Here is a 22,799-nt window from a genome sequence, read left to right on the forward strand (position 1 = left end):
AATAATAAAGATCAAAATGAAGTCAATCAAGAAATTTGGCTAAGCCAAGAAAAAGGAATAGGCAACAAAAATTGGATCTTACAGTTTTCTCTATTTATTTTTACAAAAAGGGCTTTGATAATTGATAAATGTTTATGGTAAAAGACAATTCAGGAAAAATATATCATAAGATACACTAGTGCAGTCAAGGAAAACGACAACGGTTATTTTCGCCCATAGGCAGCGGTCCCGCAACCGAGGTATATACTGGCGAGGTAAAAAGTCTACCCCTTTTTGCCTCGGTTCTGAACCGAGGCCAAAAGGTGTATGCTTTTGTCTTGGTTTGAATACAACTGAGACAGTAGAGGGTGTTCCTTTTTTTCGATAGAGGGGTCTTATGCCCCGGTTTTTAGTTGAACCGAGGTAGTATAAGGCTTTTTTTTTTCCTCAACCTTTCTGCAACAAAGGCTGCAATAAAGGGGGTTTAAGACCTAATTAATCACATAAATTATAATATGTTGCGTTTCCATTACCTCATTACAAAGTTCTTCTGTAAAATACGAATATGACAGTGTTTATACATTAAGAACCCAAAATCACTAATAACAAGCCATGTTATATTAGTAACTGTGTAATTCACACGTTCGTCACTTAGAAAAAAACCAATATTGCAGCTTATACTGCAAACAGATCCTTACTACTTACCGATGCTTGTGAGTTTGAAAAAAAAAATGCTTAAACGTGGTTTCTACCTTCTATCATCTTTCCAAACACACTTCAAATATTCACACCTAAGAACCATGATGAATGGACATGATCAGTTCCCGGAATTGGCGCGAGGCTTCCCTATGATGCTGTCAACGAGGTGGCTCATGAGGTAAACCGCGTTGCTGTTGAACATGGAAACGTCGGTGACTCTTTGCTTGAGCTCCAACTTGATATTCCCGGCAGCGGCGACGACAACGTTAAATCGGTGAGGGCGACACTAGTCTAGATCTGGACGTTGCTCATCTTCCACTAGAAGGTTTCGACGCTCGTTCAGCATCTTGCTCAACTCTCTCACTGAGTCGGATATGTGCTGCATGCAATCACTCACCGCAACTCGCTACCTTAGTCCGAAACCCTGCGATGCAGCCTTTAGCGCCCCAAGGTAGTCGAAGAGACCGGGCCTACGGGCCATACTAGCTCTGACGGCGGCCTGGGCCAGGTCGAGGGGCTTGGCAGTAGTGTTGGAAAGGTTGGAGAGGGTTTGCACGCATAGAGCGGGGTACCTGGCATGATGTACGAAGTGGATATGGTGGCAGCCTCGCAGCCAACGTTGAGTCTTCCGCAATGAAGAAAAGCCTCAAGCTTCTGGATTTCTTATGATGAAGAGGAAAAAAAATGGAGGATACCCCTTTCGGACAATTGTTTTCAAAATGAAATCTGATTAGGGTAAATTACCCCTTTCGGACAGAACCTTTTTGCCTCAATTGGTCAGAGAACCGAGGCAGTAGGGTAATTTCAAAAAATTATCGAAAAGTGGAAGAACATTACGCCTCAATTTAGCTTTTAACCGAGGTAATTTGGCTTTTATGCTTCGGTTCCCCTATAACCGAGGCGTATAAGTTCATTGAAATTGAAAAAATGCCACCGCCTTTACATATGCTTCGGTTTTTTAGAAACCGAGACGTATGACTCGCGTTCTTAACCCCATTTTGCACTAGTGATATTTTATTTTATATTTTTAAATAATAACCTTATTTAACTGTATGAGTAGATATCAAAAGATAATATTTTTCAAATCTTTTTGAATCTAGAAAAGATCTTCTCAAATATTTTTATATCTCCCCAACAATCAAATATATCTTTAAGATATTGGATTATTTATAAGATAATCGAAGGAGATTACATTATCAGAAAGGAGATTATAATATGAGAAAAACCCAAAATAAAGCCTAGTCTAATGCCTATATAAAGGGAATGAGGAAAACACATTAGGGGAGCTTAGGAACTTTTTGGGGGGTTCAAATTTTGTCCTCTCCCTCTTCTCTCATGTTCTCCAAAACTTTTAGGAAGCCTATATAATTTGATCGCTTCAACGACATCGTTTTCAAATTTTTTGTCATTGTCGGGGAATACGGTTAATATTTTGATTCTTATTTTGATTCTTATTTTCATTTTTATTTATTTTTCTATTTTCTCCTAAAGCATATGCATTTAATTTAGTTTGACGTTTTGTAATCTTTATTTATTTTTAAATTCCTAGCAAAGTCTTTGTTTTTTTTAATTAAGAATGTCTCTTAAGAAATATTTGAGATTAGTTTGAAAATACTCTAACTAGGAAAACTTGGTACTTAAGTTTTCCATTATGACGCACCTCTCTTTTCTGGGAGTAGACCCAAACAAAATCTTACTTATTTCTTATTTGAAATTTTTCTCTAAAGCAAGAACAAAAAAAAGTTTGAGAAAAATCAGTTAAGGCAACAATCTTAACCAGATTCAACACTACAAGATTTCATGAAAAAAAAGTTTGAGAAAAATATGGAAATTAAGAAAGCAATTGCCAAATTAACTTAGAGGATGGACAATATAAAAGCTAAACAAGCTAAAGAATTAAATCAATTGCCTGCACAAACTGTGCTCAACCCACAAAATATAAGTGTTATTACTTTGAGAATGCATAAGCAAATACAAGGCTCTGATGGAGCCCAAGATGATGAAGATACAAAGAACGAAGATGCACAATATGATAAAAATGGAGGATCAAGTGAACCATCACAAGGTACACCTAAGACAGCTGCCAATGACTCTAGGTTTGTATCCTTTAACACTTCTAATAATTCTTCTTCCTCTTATTCTCCTCTTCTATATCCAAATCAGTTGAAGGCGAGAAATAAGAAAATGGAGGAATTAAACCAATAAATATTGAATACTTTTAAAAAGGTGAAGATCAAAATTTTCTTACTAGATGCTTGTGAAAAAATCCTAAAATATGTCTAGTTTTTTAAAGAACTTTGCATAAACGGGATGTATTAGGGATAATGAGGTTGTAAATTTTGGGAGAAATGTGTTAAGCTTTGTTAAGAAACATATTGAAATACCACAAAAATGTAGGGATCCTGGTATATCTTTTGTTTTTTGTGTCATTGGAAGGTCAAAGTTTGATAATTCCATGCTAGATTTAGGAGCATATGTAAATGTAAGGCCTTTATCAATGTTTATTTCTCTATCTTTGGGACCTCTTAAGACTACTGGTGTTGTCATTCAACTGATCAACCGTAGCACAGTTAACCCTGCAGGTGTGCTTGAGGACGTGTTTATTCAAGTAAAAAAAATTATTTTTCTCTATGGTCAATGATTCTACATGCACATCTATCTTGGTTCGTGCTACATCAGGAAAGGTCTTCCCAAGATAATAGTTGTTGAACTGATTCCTTCATCATCCCTCATATCCAATATGTAGAAATTTGCAAGATTAACTATGCTACAGTTGGCTAGTTGAATTACCACACTAATAGTCTTAAGAGGTCCTAGAGATAGAGAAGTAAACACTGATAAATGCATTGCATTTATAAGAGCTCCTAAATATATCATGACATTGTCAAACTTTGAATTTCCAATAACACAAGAAACGAAAAACATACCTGGATGCTTGCATTTTTGTCGTATTTCAATATGTTTCTTAACAAAGCTTGACACATTTCTCCCCAAATTCACAACCTCATTATTCCTAATACACCTTCTATTTGTGCAAAGTTCTTTAAAAAACTTGGCATATTTTGGGATTTCTTTAACAACATCTAGTAAGGGAATGTTGGTCTCCACCTTTTTGAAATTATTCAATATTTTTTGGTCTAATTCCTCCATTTTCTTATTTCTCCCCTTCAACCGATTTGGATATCGAAGAGCAGGAGAATAACATGAAGAATAATTTTTAGAAAAAGAGTTAGAGGATACTAACCTGGAGTAATTGGCATTTGTCGCAGGTTTAGCTTGCGATGGTTCACTTGATCCTCCGTTTTTATCAAACGTTGCATCTTCGTTCTTTGTATCTTCCTCCTCTTGGGCTCCCTCTCGTTCTCAAAGTACTAACACTTATATTTTGTGTGTTGATCACAATTTATGCAGGCAGTTTGATTTGATTCTTTAGCTTATTTAGCTTCTACCTTGTCACCCTCTGAGTTAATTCAACTATTTCTTTTTGTTGATAGGGGGAACCTAATCTCTACATATATTGGTTTTTTCATGATGAATAATTTTAAATGATTAGAAATGGTTTTAATCATTCTTGCACAACAAAATGGCATAATAAATGTTTAAATCATTAACATGTTAGTGCTAACATGATTAGTGAAATAAACCTAAAACAGATTGAAAATATAGTTTCTTGTAAGAATAATTGATTACATAAGTGATATAATCCATTAGATTAAGCCAGAATACTTAGAAAGCTAAATAGGGGCAAAACACTTTGTTATAATCAATTATATAAGTTTCTTAATCGATTAAAATAGAGAGAAAGACATAATTTGTTATACAGATAACATAATCTGTTAAGAAATGCAAATGGATGACTAATAAGGCTAAGTTGCTAAATAATCGATTATATAAGTTTCATAATCGATAAAAATAGAAAGAAAGGTCTAATCCATTATACAATTAATCTGTTAGGTTAGTTGAAAGAGGCAGTTATAAGCATAAATGTCTAATTAATCAATTACATAAGTGCCTTAATCGATTAAAACAAAAAGAAAAACTTAATAGATTACACTATTAACATAATCGATTAAACTACGACAGGATTTGGTTTTTCTATATAAACTAGACTTAAGACCTAATTCTTTAACGTTGTAATTGGAAAATACTAACATTCTCTTTGTGTTTTGAGTACAGGTTTTCTCAAGAAGTGTTCTTGGAGAATTTCAAGCTTAATTGGTGATCAAGAAATCAAGAATTCATTCAAGACTCAAGAACTCTTTAAAAATTTGAAAAAGATTTTCGAAAAAGGTTTAAATTCAATGCACCACCCCTCTTGGATTGAGATATAAGGGCTCTTATTTCTAACAATTGGTACCAGAGATGACAATTGAATTTTAATCGATTAAAATGATCCAATATGGCCAATATATCTCAAACATTTGGAGAAGGTGCATCCATAAATAGGCCACCTCTATTTGTTGGAGAGAATTATCCCTTTTGGAAATTTAGACAAAGGTGTGTGAGAAGTTGTGTTAAATGGTCCCTATGAACCAACCAAGATAGAAATTGGAAAAACCAAACACAAATAATTTTCCAAGTGAACAATAGAAGAAAGTAAGAGAGCTCACTATAATGTAAGGGCCAAGAACATTATCTCCTCTACACTAACAATTGATGAATTCTACAGAGTTTGAGTTTGTGAAACAACCAAAGAAATATGGGATGTTTTATAGGTCACACATGAGGGGACAGATGAAGTAAAAAGATCTGGGAAGAACTCTTTGATTCAAGAGATGAGATGTTTATGATGAAGAATGATGAAAGTATATATGATGTGCAGAAAAGATTTACTCACATAGTAAATCACCTTCTTACTATTGGAAAGACTTTTGATAAGGAAGAGTTGAACATCAAGATCTTAAAGAGTTTATATCGAAAATGGCAACCTAAGGTTACAACCATCTCAAAATCAATAGATCTTACCACTATGAATATGACTATATTGTTTGGAAAGCTAAGGGAACATGAACTTGAGTTAGGAAGGCTAAAAGGAAGAAGGAAGGCTAAAAGGAAGAAGGAGAGCAAAGACACACAATTTCTTTCAAAACTACTACAAGAACATAAACTAAAACCAGCTAAGAAAGCATAATTTTGAAGAAGATCAAGCTATTGAGAAATTTGATATTGAAGCCATGAGCTTTATGGTAAAGAAATTCTCCAAAATTTTGAAATTCAAAAATAAAACTAACTCTGATTTTGCAGGAAATACAAGGTTAATTAGAATAAAGGAAAAACTTGTTGCTGCACCAACTTGCTTTGAATGTGGCAAGGTTGGACCCATTAAGCCATAATGTCTAGTAATTAAAATGAAGCAAAAGCTAGAAGAGAAGAACAATCCAGGCAGCACAAATCAGAGAAAGAAAAAGGCCTACATAGCTTGGGAAGATAGTGCCTTATGTTCATCAAGTGAATCTAATGAAAGCTATGAAGAGGAGACAAATATATGCTTGATGGCTAGCTCAATATCCTTAGAAAGTAGTGTAAGCAGTTTTGAAATTGCTTGATGCTTCAAGAATTACATAAAGAAGCTAGAAATTGCAATATGCAAATAATAGGCTCAAAAGTGAAAATAGGTGTCTAGAAAGTATAATAGAGAATCTAAACAAAGAGAATGGAGGTTTGAAAACTGAATTGGAAGTTTTGAAAAATGCTCCTAAACAAAACATAGAAGAGAGCAAAATGAGTACTCAAGAATGTGAAAATTGTCCAAGACAATTCGAAAAAATTGAATACCTCATGAACACCTTATCTAAGTTTACTCTAGGTAGTTCAAACCGTGAAGCTCTACTTAAATAACAAAGAAGTGTGTTAAATAAGCAAAGAATAGGCTACACTAGTCAGAGCAATAAAATGAAGGCTAGAAGGTTTGTTGACATTAGTAAACCTTCATCCATAACATGTTTTTACTGCAATCACATTAGTCATGCATCATAATTTTGTTACTATAAAAATGTTGGTGTACCTAAGGGCAAGTTTAAATGGATTCCTAAGGAATCACCAAAACAACCTAACATTAAAGGACCTAAATTCAAATGGGTACCTACATCGAAACCTTTGAATTATTTTGCAGGAAATTTAGAGGAATTGAAAATGTCTATGCTCAAGGTAAAGCACAAAGTTGAAGCATATCTCACAATTCATAGTGTTCATAACACCTTGAGGGACATCAATAATGGTAACAAGTCTTAATATTGGTAAAACATGCATATTTTCCATTCTACATAAACATGATGTTTGGTATGATGTGTGATATATGCTAGGTACAAATAAAATGAGTGAAAATATTCAAAATGACAGAATTTGCGAGTTTTAATCGATTACATTTTAGGTGTTTCCCTCTGTTTTGCTAGAAACAGGGGTTTGTCACTGGTATAATCGATTACATTAAAAACATAATTGGTTAAAACAACTCTAGTAAGGGTTTTTCAAATTTGAATAGGTTTCCCACTTCTTTTAATCGATTAAGATAGAACCCTAATCAATTAAAATGTTCTTTCTATTCTCATTCTTAGAATTACATTAAATTTGTATATTACTAATCACAACATACTAACACATATGAGACTAATAATAATGCATGTCATAAATATATATTATTAAAATAATTATAACGAGATAATCTCATAATTATTCTAATCATATATATCTTCTTCTTTTTTGTTTTATAAAAACTAAGTACCTATATAAATCATATTTAAAATCAAAATTTATAAATGTTTATTTCCATGCAATAATCTTTAAAAACTACAATACCACTAAATTCAATCATTTATTTATATATTATAACTTGTGAAATTATATTATAAATAATATATACAATATTACTATAATCACCCAATCCATTTTAAAACTTTAATTCCACATTTAGAAAGAAATATATATTAATATATCATGAATTAACAAAAAAAAGCCCAATAAAATGTTATATATATATATATATATATATATATATATATATATATATATATATATATATATATATATATTAACACCTTACCTAAGATATATAATTAACTACTACTTTAATTAAAACGTTAATTTCACTCTTTCAACGTTAATTAAATTTTATCAAAGCACAATAATTATTATAATTATTAATATACACCGCCCTTGCACATAAAATGAATAATAAAAATAAGCGATTTTTGAAGTAATTATTATAATTTTGGAGTAAAATTAATATACACCGCCCTTGCACAATAATTTATCAAAAATAAGCACAATATTATTATAATTATTAAGTATGTTTTTAGCCCTTTAACTATGAAGCGATTTTGGATTTAGTCCCTATTCGAAAGTTTTGATCATTTTAGTCCTCTTAGTTTTGAAAATCTTATGTTATGTCCTTAAAATTGAACGGCGTTAAATTTTGGCTAACGGTGAGCCACATGTAATGCCAGCTTTCTCTTGTAGCTCGTAATTGTATGCCACGTTGCTCTTTACTGTGGACTACAAACAGCGCCGCAACCTCCATAACCACCGTGAAATCAACTTCATCACTGCCGCACATTCATCTTCATCACCTACAAAACTAGAAATCAAAAAATCCCAATTGCCAAGAAATCCTAGAATCACCATCCTTCTCGCAGACCACCATGTTGTCACCAGCAACCACCTTGCATCGCGTCACGGGCCTCCACATCGAAATCTAGCAACCTGCAAAATGAAAATCACAAGTTCGTGAACCCTACTCGCGCAAGATTCACTTGAATCAGAAATTGAAAACAGAAACAGCAGTGTCTTCATCTTCGCGGAAAACCCATAATTGTGCCATTGTTGTTGGGGGCTTTCTGCTAGGTTTACTATGAGCCGGAGACCCACCACTAGTGTTGATAAAAGGAGGCGAAGGTGGAGGGGGTTGAGCAGCATAAGCCGAAGCCAATGGAGGTGTTGGCTTTGGAGGCATCATTGAAACCACATTATCTTGCAAAGGAGGAACATTGTGTTGCCATTGACGCGGCGGACCACTATAATCATCTAAAAATTATGAACAGAACACCAACCTTTTTGCTAGCTGGCTGTTGGGGAGAGGTCCCTAGATCCCTCTCGCACTGCACGTGACTAACGTCCTCGCTCTTCCTCCCCTTCTCCTCTCTCTCTCTCTCTCTTTCTCTGTCTCACTCTCTCCTTAGCAGCTCTGAAACAAAAAGCAAATAATCGATTTCTTCTTCCATCAATCCAAAACTCAAATCTCTCTCTCTGTCTCTCATTTCTTGGTCTCTCTCACTTTCTTCTTTATCTCTCTTAGCTTTGGTTTGTATGCGTTAAGACGATTACATGCTATTAACGACTGAATCAGATTCAAATGCTATTGGATGTCAATCCATATTCAGACTAAATGCTTGGATCTGCTGTCGGTTACATGATCTTTCGCCTGAAGCTGTTGGGTCACTGAAATATTTATATCAATAATTTTGTATAATCAGAACTAATTTTAGCCTGAATATCTGTCTTATGGGTTAATAATTGTGGCGAAATGGTTTTTCATTCCAAATATATAATAACATGGAGGAGACACGAGAAGATGCAGGGCCGACAAAGCAAGGGCCATCTAATGTGTCGTGGTGGCCTTCAGATTTTGCTGAAAACTTTGGATCTGTTTCTTTGGATTCTCATGATGAGGAGAACTCAATGGTGGATTGGTTGACGACAGGGATGAAGTTGAAGGAGTAGACGGTGGAGGAGCAGACTGAGTCGTGGCAGAGAGTGAAGAAGGAAGCTGGCATAAGACGTGGCTTTGCCATTTGCCACGTCAAACAAAAGTTAACGCCGTTCAATTTTAAGGACTAATAGTAATAGTTTCAAAACTACAAGGATTAAAAGCAATCAAAGTTTCGAGTAGGGACTAAACCCAAAATCTTGTGATACTTTAGGGACGAAAAACATATTTAACCCTAAAAATAATAAACATATATTATGCAGAGAGCAAAAATTCATCACATGACCACTAACCCATGACAATGAACTTTAACCAACTGTGTCACACTTCATTATTATTTAACATATTCTTTCTTATTTTAAACATAATTAACGTTTAAACCACCTTTTTAAATATCTTAGTTTTCCCGTGTTTTACAAATCCTTGTTAGGTTCACTTCTCAAAGATCCAAAATAATAAAAAATCAATTCCAAACAGTTTTTCCAAAATTAGAACTACATGGTCCCTAACTTTTCATTTGAATGAGAATATATAGGAACAAGATCAATCCTTGTCAAATCCCAAAATTAAAAAAGAAAATCATAAGTTTATTTGTTTTCTATAGTTTTTTATTCGTATATTTTGGGAAAATTAAACATTTACTAAAAGTCACATCATTTTACATATTTTATTAAAGGTACCACCATTAGGTGGACACTGTAGGGTATTAACACCTTCCATACATGTAATTGACTCCCTGACCTAAAATCCAGTTTCCCAAGACTAGGTCTTCTTGTTTCAGTTTTTTCATAGTTTTCCAAAATAAGCTATGGTGACAACTCCAAACCCTACTTTGAAGCTAATTTATTTTTTCAATTCTCCATCTCGTCGCGATTTCAGTTGTCATACTAACATTTTTGGATGTCATGTTACTTTCTTACATGTGTGTGTGTAAAGCAATGACAAGTTCTGATATGGTCATAAGATGAGTATTGATGTATGTCTGTGGTGGATTTTGTCATGTAGAGGTGTAGAAAGTTTAACTAGGTTTTGACATGGGAATTTAGGGTTAATATTGTTAAGATGATAAAGGTTGTTGTCCTAAGTAAATATTACTATCAAGATTTGGTCTATTATGTAACCCTTGATTGTATGTGATTTTTGAAATTGTGAAGTTGCAACCTTGAGAAAATCAATTAGGACATGAGGTTGTTATTTTACTAACCTTTATGACAACTTTGAAGTTCAAAATTTGTATTAAAAACTACAGCGAAGCCCACTTGAATTAGTTGTTATCACTTAGGGAAGCATGGTTGCGATATTGATGTGGCTAAGACAAGGGTACAAGTTACGTTGGCCAACAATATGATTTGTATTAGCTAACATTCGAAAGTGTATTGGTCAGACGAGGAAATTTGTAGATGATATAAATTTCACTAGGCAAGCGATACACTGACTAGATAATTCTATAATCCATTGAAACATGAGTTTCAATATCTATATATAGCATAAAAAAACATTTTTATATGAGTTTCATTCCATAGAAATGATTAACTGAAGTGATTTTCAATGGTTTGAGGTAAATAATAAATATTAGATAATACATATGGCATGTTTTTGAAACATATGGTGGCCTAGTGGAGTTACGTTAGGTAGATATTAGGGAATTGTGTTTAGGTTTTTTATGTGTTTGTGTGCTGATTTGTAATTTTGTTTGAATGCATCAGAATAGTCTACTTCATGTGAGTGTTATGTGAGCTCGGGTTAGAGTTAAGTTTTTTGTTAGGGTCAGGGTCTTTTAAGTAGTGTTAGGGCTTTGTCCAAAGTGGGCTCCTCGAGTGGGTGACCTTGAGAGGATCCCAAGTAGTGAGTAGCTTAGTGAAGTGGAGGGTTCTTAAAGTGTCGAAGCTAGATGATAAATGTCTCTAGGAAAAGAAATCCATGAAATGTGCTTGAGTATGCTTATTTGTGGATGGTGTTGGAATGTCAAAGTCAGAGGACAAATGTCTCAGGATAGAGAACTTTATTAATTGGTTTTTGATATTTGGTTCTTGAGTGTAGAGGTAATAGTGAGAATGTAAATGGACTAAGAACTCTATAAATTGAGGCTTGGTTGTGGGGATCTTTAGAGTGTCAAAGTTAGAGGACGAATGTCTTTTGACAAAGAACTTTATTGATTGTTGTTTGATACTTAGTTCTTAAGTGTAGAGGTGAGAGGATAAGTGATGGAAACCTAATTAGGCAAGCCATCCAAAGGAGTACTAACTCATGCTAAGGCTAGAAAAGGGAAGTTGAAGAAGAACTTTTAAAGGCTCTTTCTTAATTTTCTTTCTCTATGTCTTAGAAGGATTCCTCTTTTAATACTCTATGGTTGTTTTGTTTTGTAGGATACAATAAAAGCAAGAGTCATGGTCAACTAATCAGATTTGGGAAAAGCACTTCAAGGGATCAACACCAGGGCCGTTCCAACGCCCTCAGCCAGGGGGGGCTCCAGCTCAGATGCACCAAATGGACTTCCTGGCTCACGTGCGCTCCAGCCCCCTCAGACAGGGGGGCTCCAGCCCAGCGGAGCAGCTTGAAGCACGTTTTGGCAGCACTGTTCATGTGACCCAGCATGCTTCCCATGACCCAGCTGACTTGGCCTTCAAGCTCGTTTTGTATTTTGCATTTTGGAGGGAATTTAGCTCAGAATTGAGGCCTTTCTTCACCTATAAATAAGAGGGCCTCCCCTTTGTATTTCCTCACTTTTGAGCTTAGTGAAATGCTGCAGAAATTGTTTTCCAGCCCTACCGCTCCAAATCCACCGCTCCAGATCGGCGAGCCCTTCATCGTCGCCGCCGCGGCGCTTGTCATCAAACTCCTCACCGTGAGTCGCCGCTACCCTCTCACCCCTTAATGGAATGTCATCGCCGCCCTAGACCAGCAATCTTCCTCCAGTCGTCGAAGCCCTGTGTGATTGGAAACCCTAAGCGAGCTTCCTGGTTCGTTGCATAAGGTGTTCATCTACTCTTGTTCTTCTGTTTCTTCTTCATATCTTAATCCAATAAAGATGAAATTTAACAGTGTTAAATTTGCGAAATTTTGCAGATTTTGGCATTGTTCTTGAGGCCAGTGAAGACTCACAATCACAAGTACTTTGGGTTCTATCAAATTGGGTTTCTGAAATTGGGAAATCTTAGGTCTGTTTTGATCTCGGGTTGGGATTTTCTGGTTGCGTACTGAAAAACAATTTCTGGTTGCGTTCTGAAAAACAATTTCTGGTTGCGTACTTAAAAACAGGTTGCATAGTATCAACCGAGTCCTAAAATCTGAAAAAATACGCTACTGCCTCAGTTATCTAAGAACCGAGGCATATTCCTATCTCGTTTTATCTCAGTCCGTGACCGAGGCATAAAGTCTACCCTTTTTACCTCGCCCACATATGCCTCGGTTGCAGAACCGATGCCAATAATCAAAACTATGCCAATAATCAAAACTAACCGGTGTCTTTTCTTCTGTACTAGTGTGTGTGACATTGTTGTTGATTTATTTTTGTTAGTTTACCTTTTTGTTTATTGTATTTGTGTTTGACTGTGATGATCACGATTATCAAGAAAGCAATTGATAGTGCGGGTGAAAATGTACGTAACGAAGAGTTATGAGTGTTTCGACTCTCAATGTTTTTTTTTTTTGTGTATTATTATTGTAGTTTCCGTTACAAAAAGAGAAAAATTAGGTTGTAATTATTCCAATTTTTCTGTAATTTTCAAGAACTTGATGTTTAAATATATGAAAAGTTTTTTTTATAAGCGTTGGTAATATTTGTTATTAATGTGAAATAGAGTTGACTATGAGCTCTATAGTAATTAGAGAATAAAAGTTTCATAATCATATTAAATAAATGATAATATACATGGGAAAAAAATGACTACGAGGATAAGTTTTTATTTACTTTTACATAATCATATTTTAAAAACACTTTAAAAAATTGAGATCATCCATGGCCTCAATATGTGACTCCCCAAGGACGCAAATTTTAGCAACTTCCCAACAAATAAGCAAAGATTAATTGCATCTCATTTCAGAACAAAACACTATGTGTCTTCTATCTTTTGTTTTTCTATTTCTTTCTTGTTGTATTTATCGCTTTTTCTCTCCAATTTCTTTTTATATATCTCCTTTCTACTCCATTTAATAAGGATACTTATCAAAACTATGGAAATATTCAGGCCATGATTTTCTTAATTCAAACGCTTTTTCGTTGTTCACACAATTGATGGAGTAGTGGGAAACAAGAAAAAGTGAAGGGAGTGATAGTGTGGGAGACAGATTTATGTGATTTTCTCTGTTTGAAATTTCCTTGAAACTATATACTATCTTTTCACAATCCAAAGACTTACATAGCCACTAATAATGCATTATCCATTAGCAGATAAAAAGCTACTTTAGCTACTTTTAACTAGCCTAACTCCGCATTGAATTATTTAAAGCATACTTTTATCCAAAAGCAACCACTCTATTATCTATGCCAAACTCCATTGTGATTACCATGATATTATGAAGATTATAATAGCATTATATATATATATATATATATATATATATATATATATATATATATATATATATATATATATATATATATATATATATATATATGTGTGTGTGTGTGTAAAACTGATGTAATTAAAATGATCGGATTGAGTTATAAAATTAATTGGAAATATAATAAATGGAACTTGGTTATTCGGGTATAACAAAAAATAAAAGAGATGTCATTTACGTTATAAAAACTTCTATTTTAAAGTATTTATATTTAAATCTAGTTTAAATAAATAAGAATAGTCTATACTTACAACCAGCCTATACTAAATGGACTATAACTATTCAAACCATTAGAGATGGTGGGTTATCCTGACCAACCCGCATGATTGGGATTTAAGGTTCAAAACCATTATTAGTGGAAAACCTGAATTCTAATGCGGATAATACATTTCAGTTTTCAGAAAACCGAAACATAAGAAAACGCGATGACATTTTTGTAATTTCAATGACTTTATAGGTCTCGAATCAAGGGGAACCGAGGCAAAAAAGCTTCTATTACCTCAGTTGCTTCAGAACCGAGGCATAAAAGCCTGCAAAATCCCACGTGTTCCCCTGCACACATTAAATTTTGAAATTTTGAAATTTTTTCGAACACTTTAGACATCAGTTAAGCAGATAACCAAGTCAGTATCCCTTGTTATTTTCTGCACTATTCTTCTTCTCGCGCAAGAGCCTCTTCCTCTCCCATCTCTCATTTCCCTTTTCTTTTTCTTATTTCTCTCTCTTCTCTACGCTCCAATCTTGCTCCTTGCGCTGCCTGTTTTAAGCCCTGCCCCACCGTCGTCGAGAGCCACCACCACCTCGTCGTGTGTGACGACTGCGAGCGCGGCTTCCATCTCGCCTGCGAGTGTGTCGCCTCTAGAGTGAAGAGCAAACGGTGGCTGTTGGGAGTGAAGCAGCTTCTCGATAATAGCTCCTAGGGTTCTAATCCAGATCCTGATCCCCAATTTTAGTGTTGTTATCCCCTTTCTCATATCTACATTGCTTCAGTTGTTAACCCCTTTCTCTCCCTTTTCTTTTTTGGTTTTGATTTTTCTTTTTATTTTTAATAGAAAATAAAAAAAAGATCAATGAGCGATCATCTGGTGTTGTTCGTGGACCGCCTAGTGCGACCCGTGCCAATGGTAGAGCCGCTGGCCCAACACCCGGTCCAGCCCGCTCCTGAGCCCTCAACCCCCGTGGATGAAGCTGTAGCAGGACCCTCCGGCTCCGCTTCGATAGTCGAGGACGACAGCGTCGGCGAGAACGCGCTGCTGTTGCCCTTGGCAGAGTGTCGCATTTGCCCAAAGGCAATAATAAATGTGTGGGAACCTTTTATCCAAGTGGTGAACGAATTTAGTCTGTCTTAGATTTAGATTCTTTCTTGTTCATTTGATGGCTCAGATCTCAACAACATTGAAGCTGGATGGTAGGTATTCAAGCTTTGATTATTAGGTTAATTATATTATAATGTAGATTAATTAACAAATAACAAATGGTTGTATCTAAAGCTTTGATTGTTCTACAAGTCAGGTCAGTCCAAAGCTTTATGGTGACACCAGGCCAAGATTATTCAGTTACTAGACGGTCATCATCTTTCCCTTAATCACACTATAATTATTTTATTAACCACTCCAGAGATTTTATATTCTGATTTATCATAATGATGTTTAGATGCAAAAAATATTTGTGAGAGTGATAATTTTGTAGATTATGCAGAGTGATTCATATCAGGCAACAGGATGCTATAACCTTCTTTGTGCTAGTTTTGTGCAAACAAACAACATAATAGCCATTGGAGCTGCCATTTTCCCTATTTTATCCTACGATTCTAACCAATACGACATCACCATCCTGATTTCTAAGGTTTGTGTTTCTTCTTCCACACGCAAATTAAATGCTAAACTTTTCAATGTTGTTCATTTTCTTTTGTTACACCAATAGCAGGACCCGAAAATAGGGAACTGGTGGATGAGTTTCGGCGATGGCACACTGGTGGGGTATTGGCCAGTGGACTTATTCACACATTTAAATTATCCTTTGACTTGAATCCTTTGCCTTCTTCATCTTTCGTTGTGTCAATGGATGAATAGCAGACCATATAGTCAAGTGGGGATGAGATTGAGAAATGGTTGTTCAACTCAGATAGTATGGAGTTTGTTGAGCAGATTGGGCCAAATTCGTACAAGGGAGTTTATATGGGGAATAAGGTTGGGATTGAGAAGCTGAAGGGGTATGATAAAGGGAATTCTTACAAGTTTGAGCTCCACAAGGATTTGTTGGAACTCATGACTTGTGGTCACAGGAACATTCTGCAGTTCTGCGATATTTGTGTGGATGATAATCATGGGTTGTGTGTGGTGACCAAGTTCATTGAAGGTGGATCTATTCATGACCTGATGTTAAAAATGTATATTACCCATTCTTGCATAAAGGTTGAGGGAAAGAAAAAACCCTTCTACTACCTCAATTCAACTCTAAACCAAGGCATAAGACCCCCCTCTACTGCCTCAGTTCACTAGCAACCGAGGCCAAAAGTCTGACGAAAAAAAAAGTAAAAAAAGAAACACCCTCTACTGTCTTAGTTGCATTTGAACCGAGGCAAAAGCTTTCACCTTTTTGTCTCAATTCAGAACCGAGGCAAAAAGTCCACTTTTAGCCTCGCCTGTATATACCTCGGTTGTAGAACCGGTGCGAATAGGCGAAAATAACTGTTATCATTTCCCTTTCCTGCACTGGTGCCACTAAAAATAAGATTTAGAAAGCCACACATGTCTACACGTAGACATAATTTACATTATAGCTTGCATGTCTTCCTAAATGACATATTTAACAGGTTTACATGTTTTTTTTTAAATGTAACTTTTTTAGTGGCTATGAGAATGTTAACCCGTTTAGACCATTACATTTGGTTTTATTAAATTAATGTAAGGAATAAAAAATCAAAAAATTATTAAAATATAAAGATATTCTTAAAAATTTAAAGACCTCACATTTTTATTATTTTCAAATATTTTTTAGTATACGTTACTGAATACTGAATGTGTGCCAACAAAATATAAGTTAAAAGAAAAGAAAACATTATAAGTTAGTAATTAATTATTCTTATATTTGTCATGTTTGCTTGTAATTAGCTTGTATACAAGACATATTTTACGAAATATTACAGAAACGCATAAAAAGGAAAAAACAAGGAAAAAAGGATACAAATAAGTTATAACAAGAACAATCAAAACTTACGATCATAAAAGTTAATTTTACATGCAGATATAGTAAATGAGTTATTAACCTAAAGGAAAACCAACCTAATTTAAGGGGTAAAATAAGGTCCATGTGAGATGTCAGTTGTTACTCGCTAAAGTTAATTCATATATTTGCATAAATTTTCTTATAAATGTATACATTTACAAGAAAATAAAATATAAAATAAAATTCATAATTAAATTAAAACAATATTTTATAGAAATACGCGGAATTTTCTTAAAAATAAACTCATATAACTTAAGAAAATATATTTTTATCTTATTCTCTGTTTTAGATTTAAAAATTTTATTTAAATAAATCCTATAAGCTAAGTAATGTTTAATTTATTATCACATTCAATTATTCATTTAGGCACATATGATATCATCTATAATATTTTACAATGAAGTGATCCTAGTTGTTAATTAAAAATTAAAATTTTAAAATAAAATAATTATATATCTAATAAGACTTAAAACTAATTATAATATAAGTTATAATTATTTTTCTTATTTTATAAAATATCACTTCTAAAATATAATTATTTATGAAGAACAATTTGACCTAAGTTACTGAAAATTTTGTGATAAATTTTATCACAAAAAAGTATTATTACAGAAAATATGATTGTTATTCATAGTGATAATAGAAAAAGTATAATAAAGTCTTTTTCTTCTTTCATGACATTTATATTCGTCGCAAATATTGTAAAGAGATTGTAACAAAATTGTTCGGGGCTTCATATGTATATGGATTGTTAAAATATCAGGATCCTTTCTCTAAGGAAATGTCTTTTTTAACAACTCTTTTTTAATAATTTTTTGACAACACTGAGGTGGTGGCTTATGATGGGTTGGTTTTAAATATTTTTCTGAAAACAAATTCAAACAGACCAATAAAACAATGACATGTGGCCCATTGTCAAAAAATTGTTAAAATTTGTTGTTCAAATATCAGGATCCTTTCTCTAATTATCTTCTGCTGTAGTTTTCCATAACCACCACGAAAAAAATAAGTAGGGAGTTCTAAAGAGATTGACAAAAATATTATAATTGAAAATATGAAGTCTTATCCCTACTCTCTCTCACCACCGAGGAGAAATCCATGTGGCTTTTTCTTTAATTATTTTCTATTCTAGTTTTCAATAACCATAACGAGAAAATAGGTGGGAAGTCATCGTGTGTTTGAATATCCTTTGCTTTTTTTTTTAAATACTCTATAAATATTTAATGAAATTTACTTAATATTATACATTATACGTATAAAATAGTAATAAAGAAATATAAGTGATGATTTTAACTTTTTATTTTCTCGAGTTTGTATAAACTGTTGATCCAACTATACATGACACAATGACTTTTACCTTTTCTTATACATAAATTGTAATCAATCATTAGGACATGCGTGAATCTTTTGATATTTCATATCCATCGAACAAAGTATCCTCATCGTCTCATACATTCTATTAGATAGTGTATTACTTTCAAGAACAACTTTCTTCAACAATTAAAACAATTTTGTGAAGCTTTTAGCATTCTACTCATTCAATGCCTTTAAATTGAACAACCTTAAGATTGTTGATAATTGTGTGAAGTTAATTGAACTAGGATACAACATAGTCTCTATATCGGTAAACATGTTTTCATACACACTTCTTTAATAAAGGAATGTATTCCAACATAAAAAATCACTAGTAAAAAAAAGGATTTTAAGTCGCGCATTTGACATCAGTTTAGTTGTAACCGAAGCAAAAAATGGCACGGTGACATTTTTGTAATTATCGCAAACGTATATGCCTCGGTTCAAAAACGATGCCTAAAACTGGTGCGGTGACATTTTTGTAATTATCACAAACGTATATGTCTCGATTAAAAAAGAATCGATGCCTAAAACTGATGCAATGATATTTTTATAATTATCGCAAATGTCTATTACCTCAATTGTTTAAAGAACCGAGGCATAAAATAACTGAAATTTTTATTTTTTATATTTTTGAAAGGGTTTAGACATCGGTTCTTTGTAGAACTGAGGTCGTAGACCCTTATTACCTCGGTTAAGAAAATAACTGAGGTAATAACATGTGTTTAGGGTTAAATTTCACGAAGAGAGACAGAAGTTGCGCCGCTTCTCTCTTTTCTCCCATTTTCCTTTGTTGGCGAGAGAGAGGCTTCATTCCTCTTCTCTCTTCTGATGGAGGTATAGCGGAGGGATCATCAATGGCGTGACGGAGGCGCGGCAGAGACGCGATGGAGACGCGGCGAGGGTGCAAGGGCGCGGTGGTCGTTCTCGTTCTTCTTCCTCTTCTTCTCTCCGTTCTTATTTACAGCGGACGAGGAAGCTTCCTTCTGTCCCCTTTTTTCTGATCTCGATTGGGTTGTTTTATGTTTGATTGATTCTCTGCAAGTGGTGGTGGGAGCGTGCCGTCCTCGCAATTGGGAATATTTCATGATGGTGGTGTGGAGATGGAATTTTTTTTATTGGTTCGCTCCAACTAAGCTACGTCCAGTCTCCTCTAACTTTATAAGGTTCCACTATAATCTTCAAGAAGATTACAATTGAGTATTCTCACATTAGTAAAAAAGGACTTTTTAACACGCGTATTATGCTTCAGTTCTCATGAAACCGAAGCATAAAAAGGCACAGTGGCATTTTTTCAATTTTGGCTAACATATAGACCTTAGTTATATAAAAATTGAAGCCAGAACATACTTTTGGCATCAGTTATCTACAAAACTGGTTCCATAGGGTCCTACGAAACTAATATTTAAGACTTTTCATTTGACAAGACTTTTGGCCTCAGTTATCTACAAAGTTGCTTCCATAAGGTCGAATTTTGGCCTCGGTTCTCAACAATAACGCTACCATAGGATCTTGTGAAATTGACAGTTTAAGATTTTTCAACTGAAAATTTTTCTGGACAAGACTTTTGGCCTCAGTTCTCTACAGAACTGCTGCCATAGGGTTCTTCTCAGGACTTTTGGCCTCGGTTCTTTACAGAACCGCTGCCAAAGGGTCCTGCAAAACTAACAATATTTTTGTACAAGACTTTTGGCCTCGATTCTTTGTAGAACCGCTGTCATAGGGTTGTGACGTTGCAAGTTGTCTTTTTAATTGACAGCCTTATGGCCTTGGTTATTTTGAAAACTAGTGTCATACAGGATTTTATGCTTCGGTTATATCGTGAACCGAGGCATAAAGTTTGAAAAAAAATTCAAAATTTTCACCTGAAAATATTATTTTTTATTTTTTTCGGAGGGCTTTAGGCAACGGTTCTTAGTAGAATTGATGTCATAGAGGTGTCCTAGGGTTATATTTCGTGAAATAACACAGAATCCTCTTACGTTTTCGTTTTCTCTTTGCTTCTTCTTCTTCTTCTTCTTCTCTGGTACGACGAAGCTTTCAGCGACCATCACAAGTAAATTTTCTTTCATTTTACACAAATGTTTTTAATTAACTGCTTTAGAGTCGATTTTCTTTTGTTTTGACCGATTAGTTTCGTGTACAAGTATTTTTTGGCTTTCACCGTTTACCTTTTTCCCTCACTAGTGCAAAGATTTATTTTTACATAGAACCCATCTTTATGGTTAGTTTCGCTTTGAGTTTTGATGAACTTTCCTTTTTGTTTTTGTTTTTGGTTTTTAAGTTTGTTTGTTGTTCATACGTTGTTCATATACCATAGTGATGGAGCCAAATTCCAGAGGAATCCAGTGGCCTGAAGCTCCCAGATTAGAGATGTGGTAAGTGTGTTGGTGTGCAGCGGACTTGATGGAGTAAATGTTGATGGAGGTGTTTGAATGAAGCAAGGTAGAATGAGTGAAGCCTCTCAGCTCAGAAAGCCTTCATATAATGGAAGGAAGCTTGAGAGAAAATGAAGAAATTGCAAGCAATTTTGACTCAAGAGCAGAATGCAAGACTGGAATATATTTCTCAGCATTTGGGCATAGCTCTAAAGTAACTACAAAAGGAAGAGGTCTCCTATTTATAGGAAAATAAGAGCCTCAAATCTGAAATGAAATTCAATCCAAATGCAAATGAAAAAGGCGCCAATTTGCTTCAGCTCCAAACATGCCTCAGCAGCACACGTGAACAGCACCAATTCTGAATTCTTTTTCCAACTCAGCAATACACGTGAAAGCTGGCCTAGCTGAGTTTTTTTGATAGCTTTGGTAGCAAGCTTCTCCCTCCAAGCCTCCTTTTTCATGTGCTCAAATGCTATGCTGGCAGCTGCTTCCTCCAATTTTATTAATCCTACAAAACAAAGAAAAAATGTGCTTTTAATTATGGGAAGAAGGATTAATGTAAATTACCTTCCATAGAAGCAAAATAGTATATGGTCCTTCTTCCTCTTGAATCCTCTTTGCCATGGCTCTAGTAAGAGGTCCAATGTGCGTCTTAGATGGTCTTCCATCAGACCCTCCCTCTTGAAAAAGATCTGTCCTCAGATCTGCTTCATCCTGTTGATCATTTCCTGTGAAAGGAATTAAATCGCAGATGTTAAAAGTAGGACTGACACCATAACTTTCAGGAAGGTCTAATATGTATGCATTATCATTTATCCTTTTGACCACTTTGAATGGACCATCTCCTCTTGGACTAAGTTTGGATTTCCTTTGAGAGGGAAATCTTTCCTTTCTCAAATGAAGCCAAACTAGATCTCCTTTTTCAAAAACTATTTTCTTTCTCCCTTTGTTGTTGTATTCTGCATATTTTTGAGTTTGTTTTTCAATTTGGATTTTGACTTTCTCATGTAACCTCTTGATAAACTCTGCTTTAGAAGCACCTTCTTTATGAAGAAGAGAAGATGATTCTGGAAGAGGTAGTAAATCAAGAGGTGTGATAGGGTTAAAACCATAAACAACCTCAAAAGGAGAAAGATTAGTAGTCTTGTGGACTACTCTATTATAAGCAAATTCAATGTGAGGTAGATGTTCATCCCAAGATTTGTTATTACCCCTTAATATTACCCTTAATAGTGTAGATAAAGATCTATTTACTACTTCAGTTTGCCCATCAGTTTGTGGGTGACATGTAGTAGAGAATAGAAGTTTAGTTCCAAGCTTTTCCCATAAAGTTTTCCAAAAATGGCTTAGAAACTTCACATCTCTATCAGACACTATAGTTTTGGGTAAGCCATGCAATCTCACTATTTCCTTAAAGAAGAGTCTAGAGATATAGCTAGCATCATCTACTTTGTGGCAGGGTATAAAATGAGCCATTTTACTAAAACGATCTACTACCACAAATATAGAATCATACCCCCTTTGAGTTCTTGGCAATCCTAAGACAAAGTCCATGCTTATGTCCTCCCAAGGGGTATTAGCTATAGGAAGAGGTGTATAGAGTCCATGAGGCATAATTTTGGACTTGGCTTGTAAACAAGCTATACATTTAGAACAATGCCTTTGAACATCTATTCTCATGTGTGGCCAATAAAATTTACTTTTCAAAATGTTTAGAGTTTTATCAACTCCATGATGGCCCATGAGTCCTCCGCCATGACTCTCTTTGATAAGAAGTTTTCTAATGGATCCTTGGGGTATACAAAGTTTTCCTTTATTAAAAAGATACCCCTCAGAAAGATAGAATCCATCAAAAGGCTTCTTAAGACATGATGAATAAGTGGATGCAAATGTTT

At 34.6% G+C, this 22,799-nt stretch overlaps 1 protein-coding gene across 1 annotated transcript; it reads left to right on the forward strand.

Moving 5' to 3' along the window:
- Positions 1–16,071: 16,071 nt before the first annotated feature.
- LOC108339308 (serine/threonine-protein kinase STY46-like) lies at positions 16,072–16,443 on the forward strand. Its single transcript, XM_017576445.1, has one exon. It carries the CDS (start codon positions 16,072–16,074, stop codon positions 16,441–16,443), a length of 372 nt encoding a protein of 123 aa, XP_017431934.1.
- The last annotated feature ends 6,356 nt before the right edge of the window (positions 16,444–22,799 follow it).

This window comes from Vigna angularis, chromosome 5 (assembly GCF_016808095.1).
Source record: "Vigna angularis cultivar LongXiaoDou No.4 chromosome 5, ASM1680809v1, whole genome shotgun sequence".
Taxonomy (NCBI): Eukaryota; Viridiplantae; Streptophyta; class Magnoliopsida; order Fabales; family Fabaceae; genus Vigna; species Vigna angularis.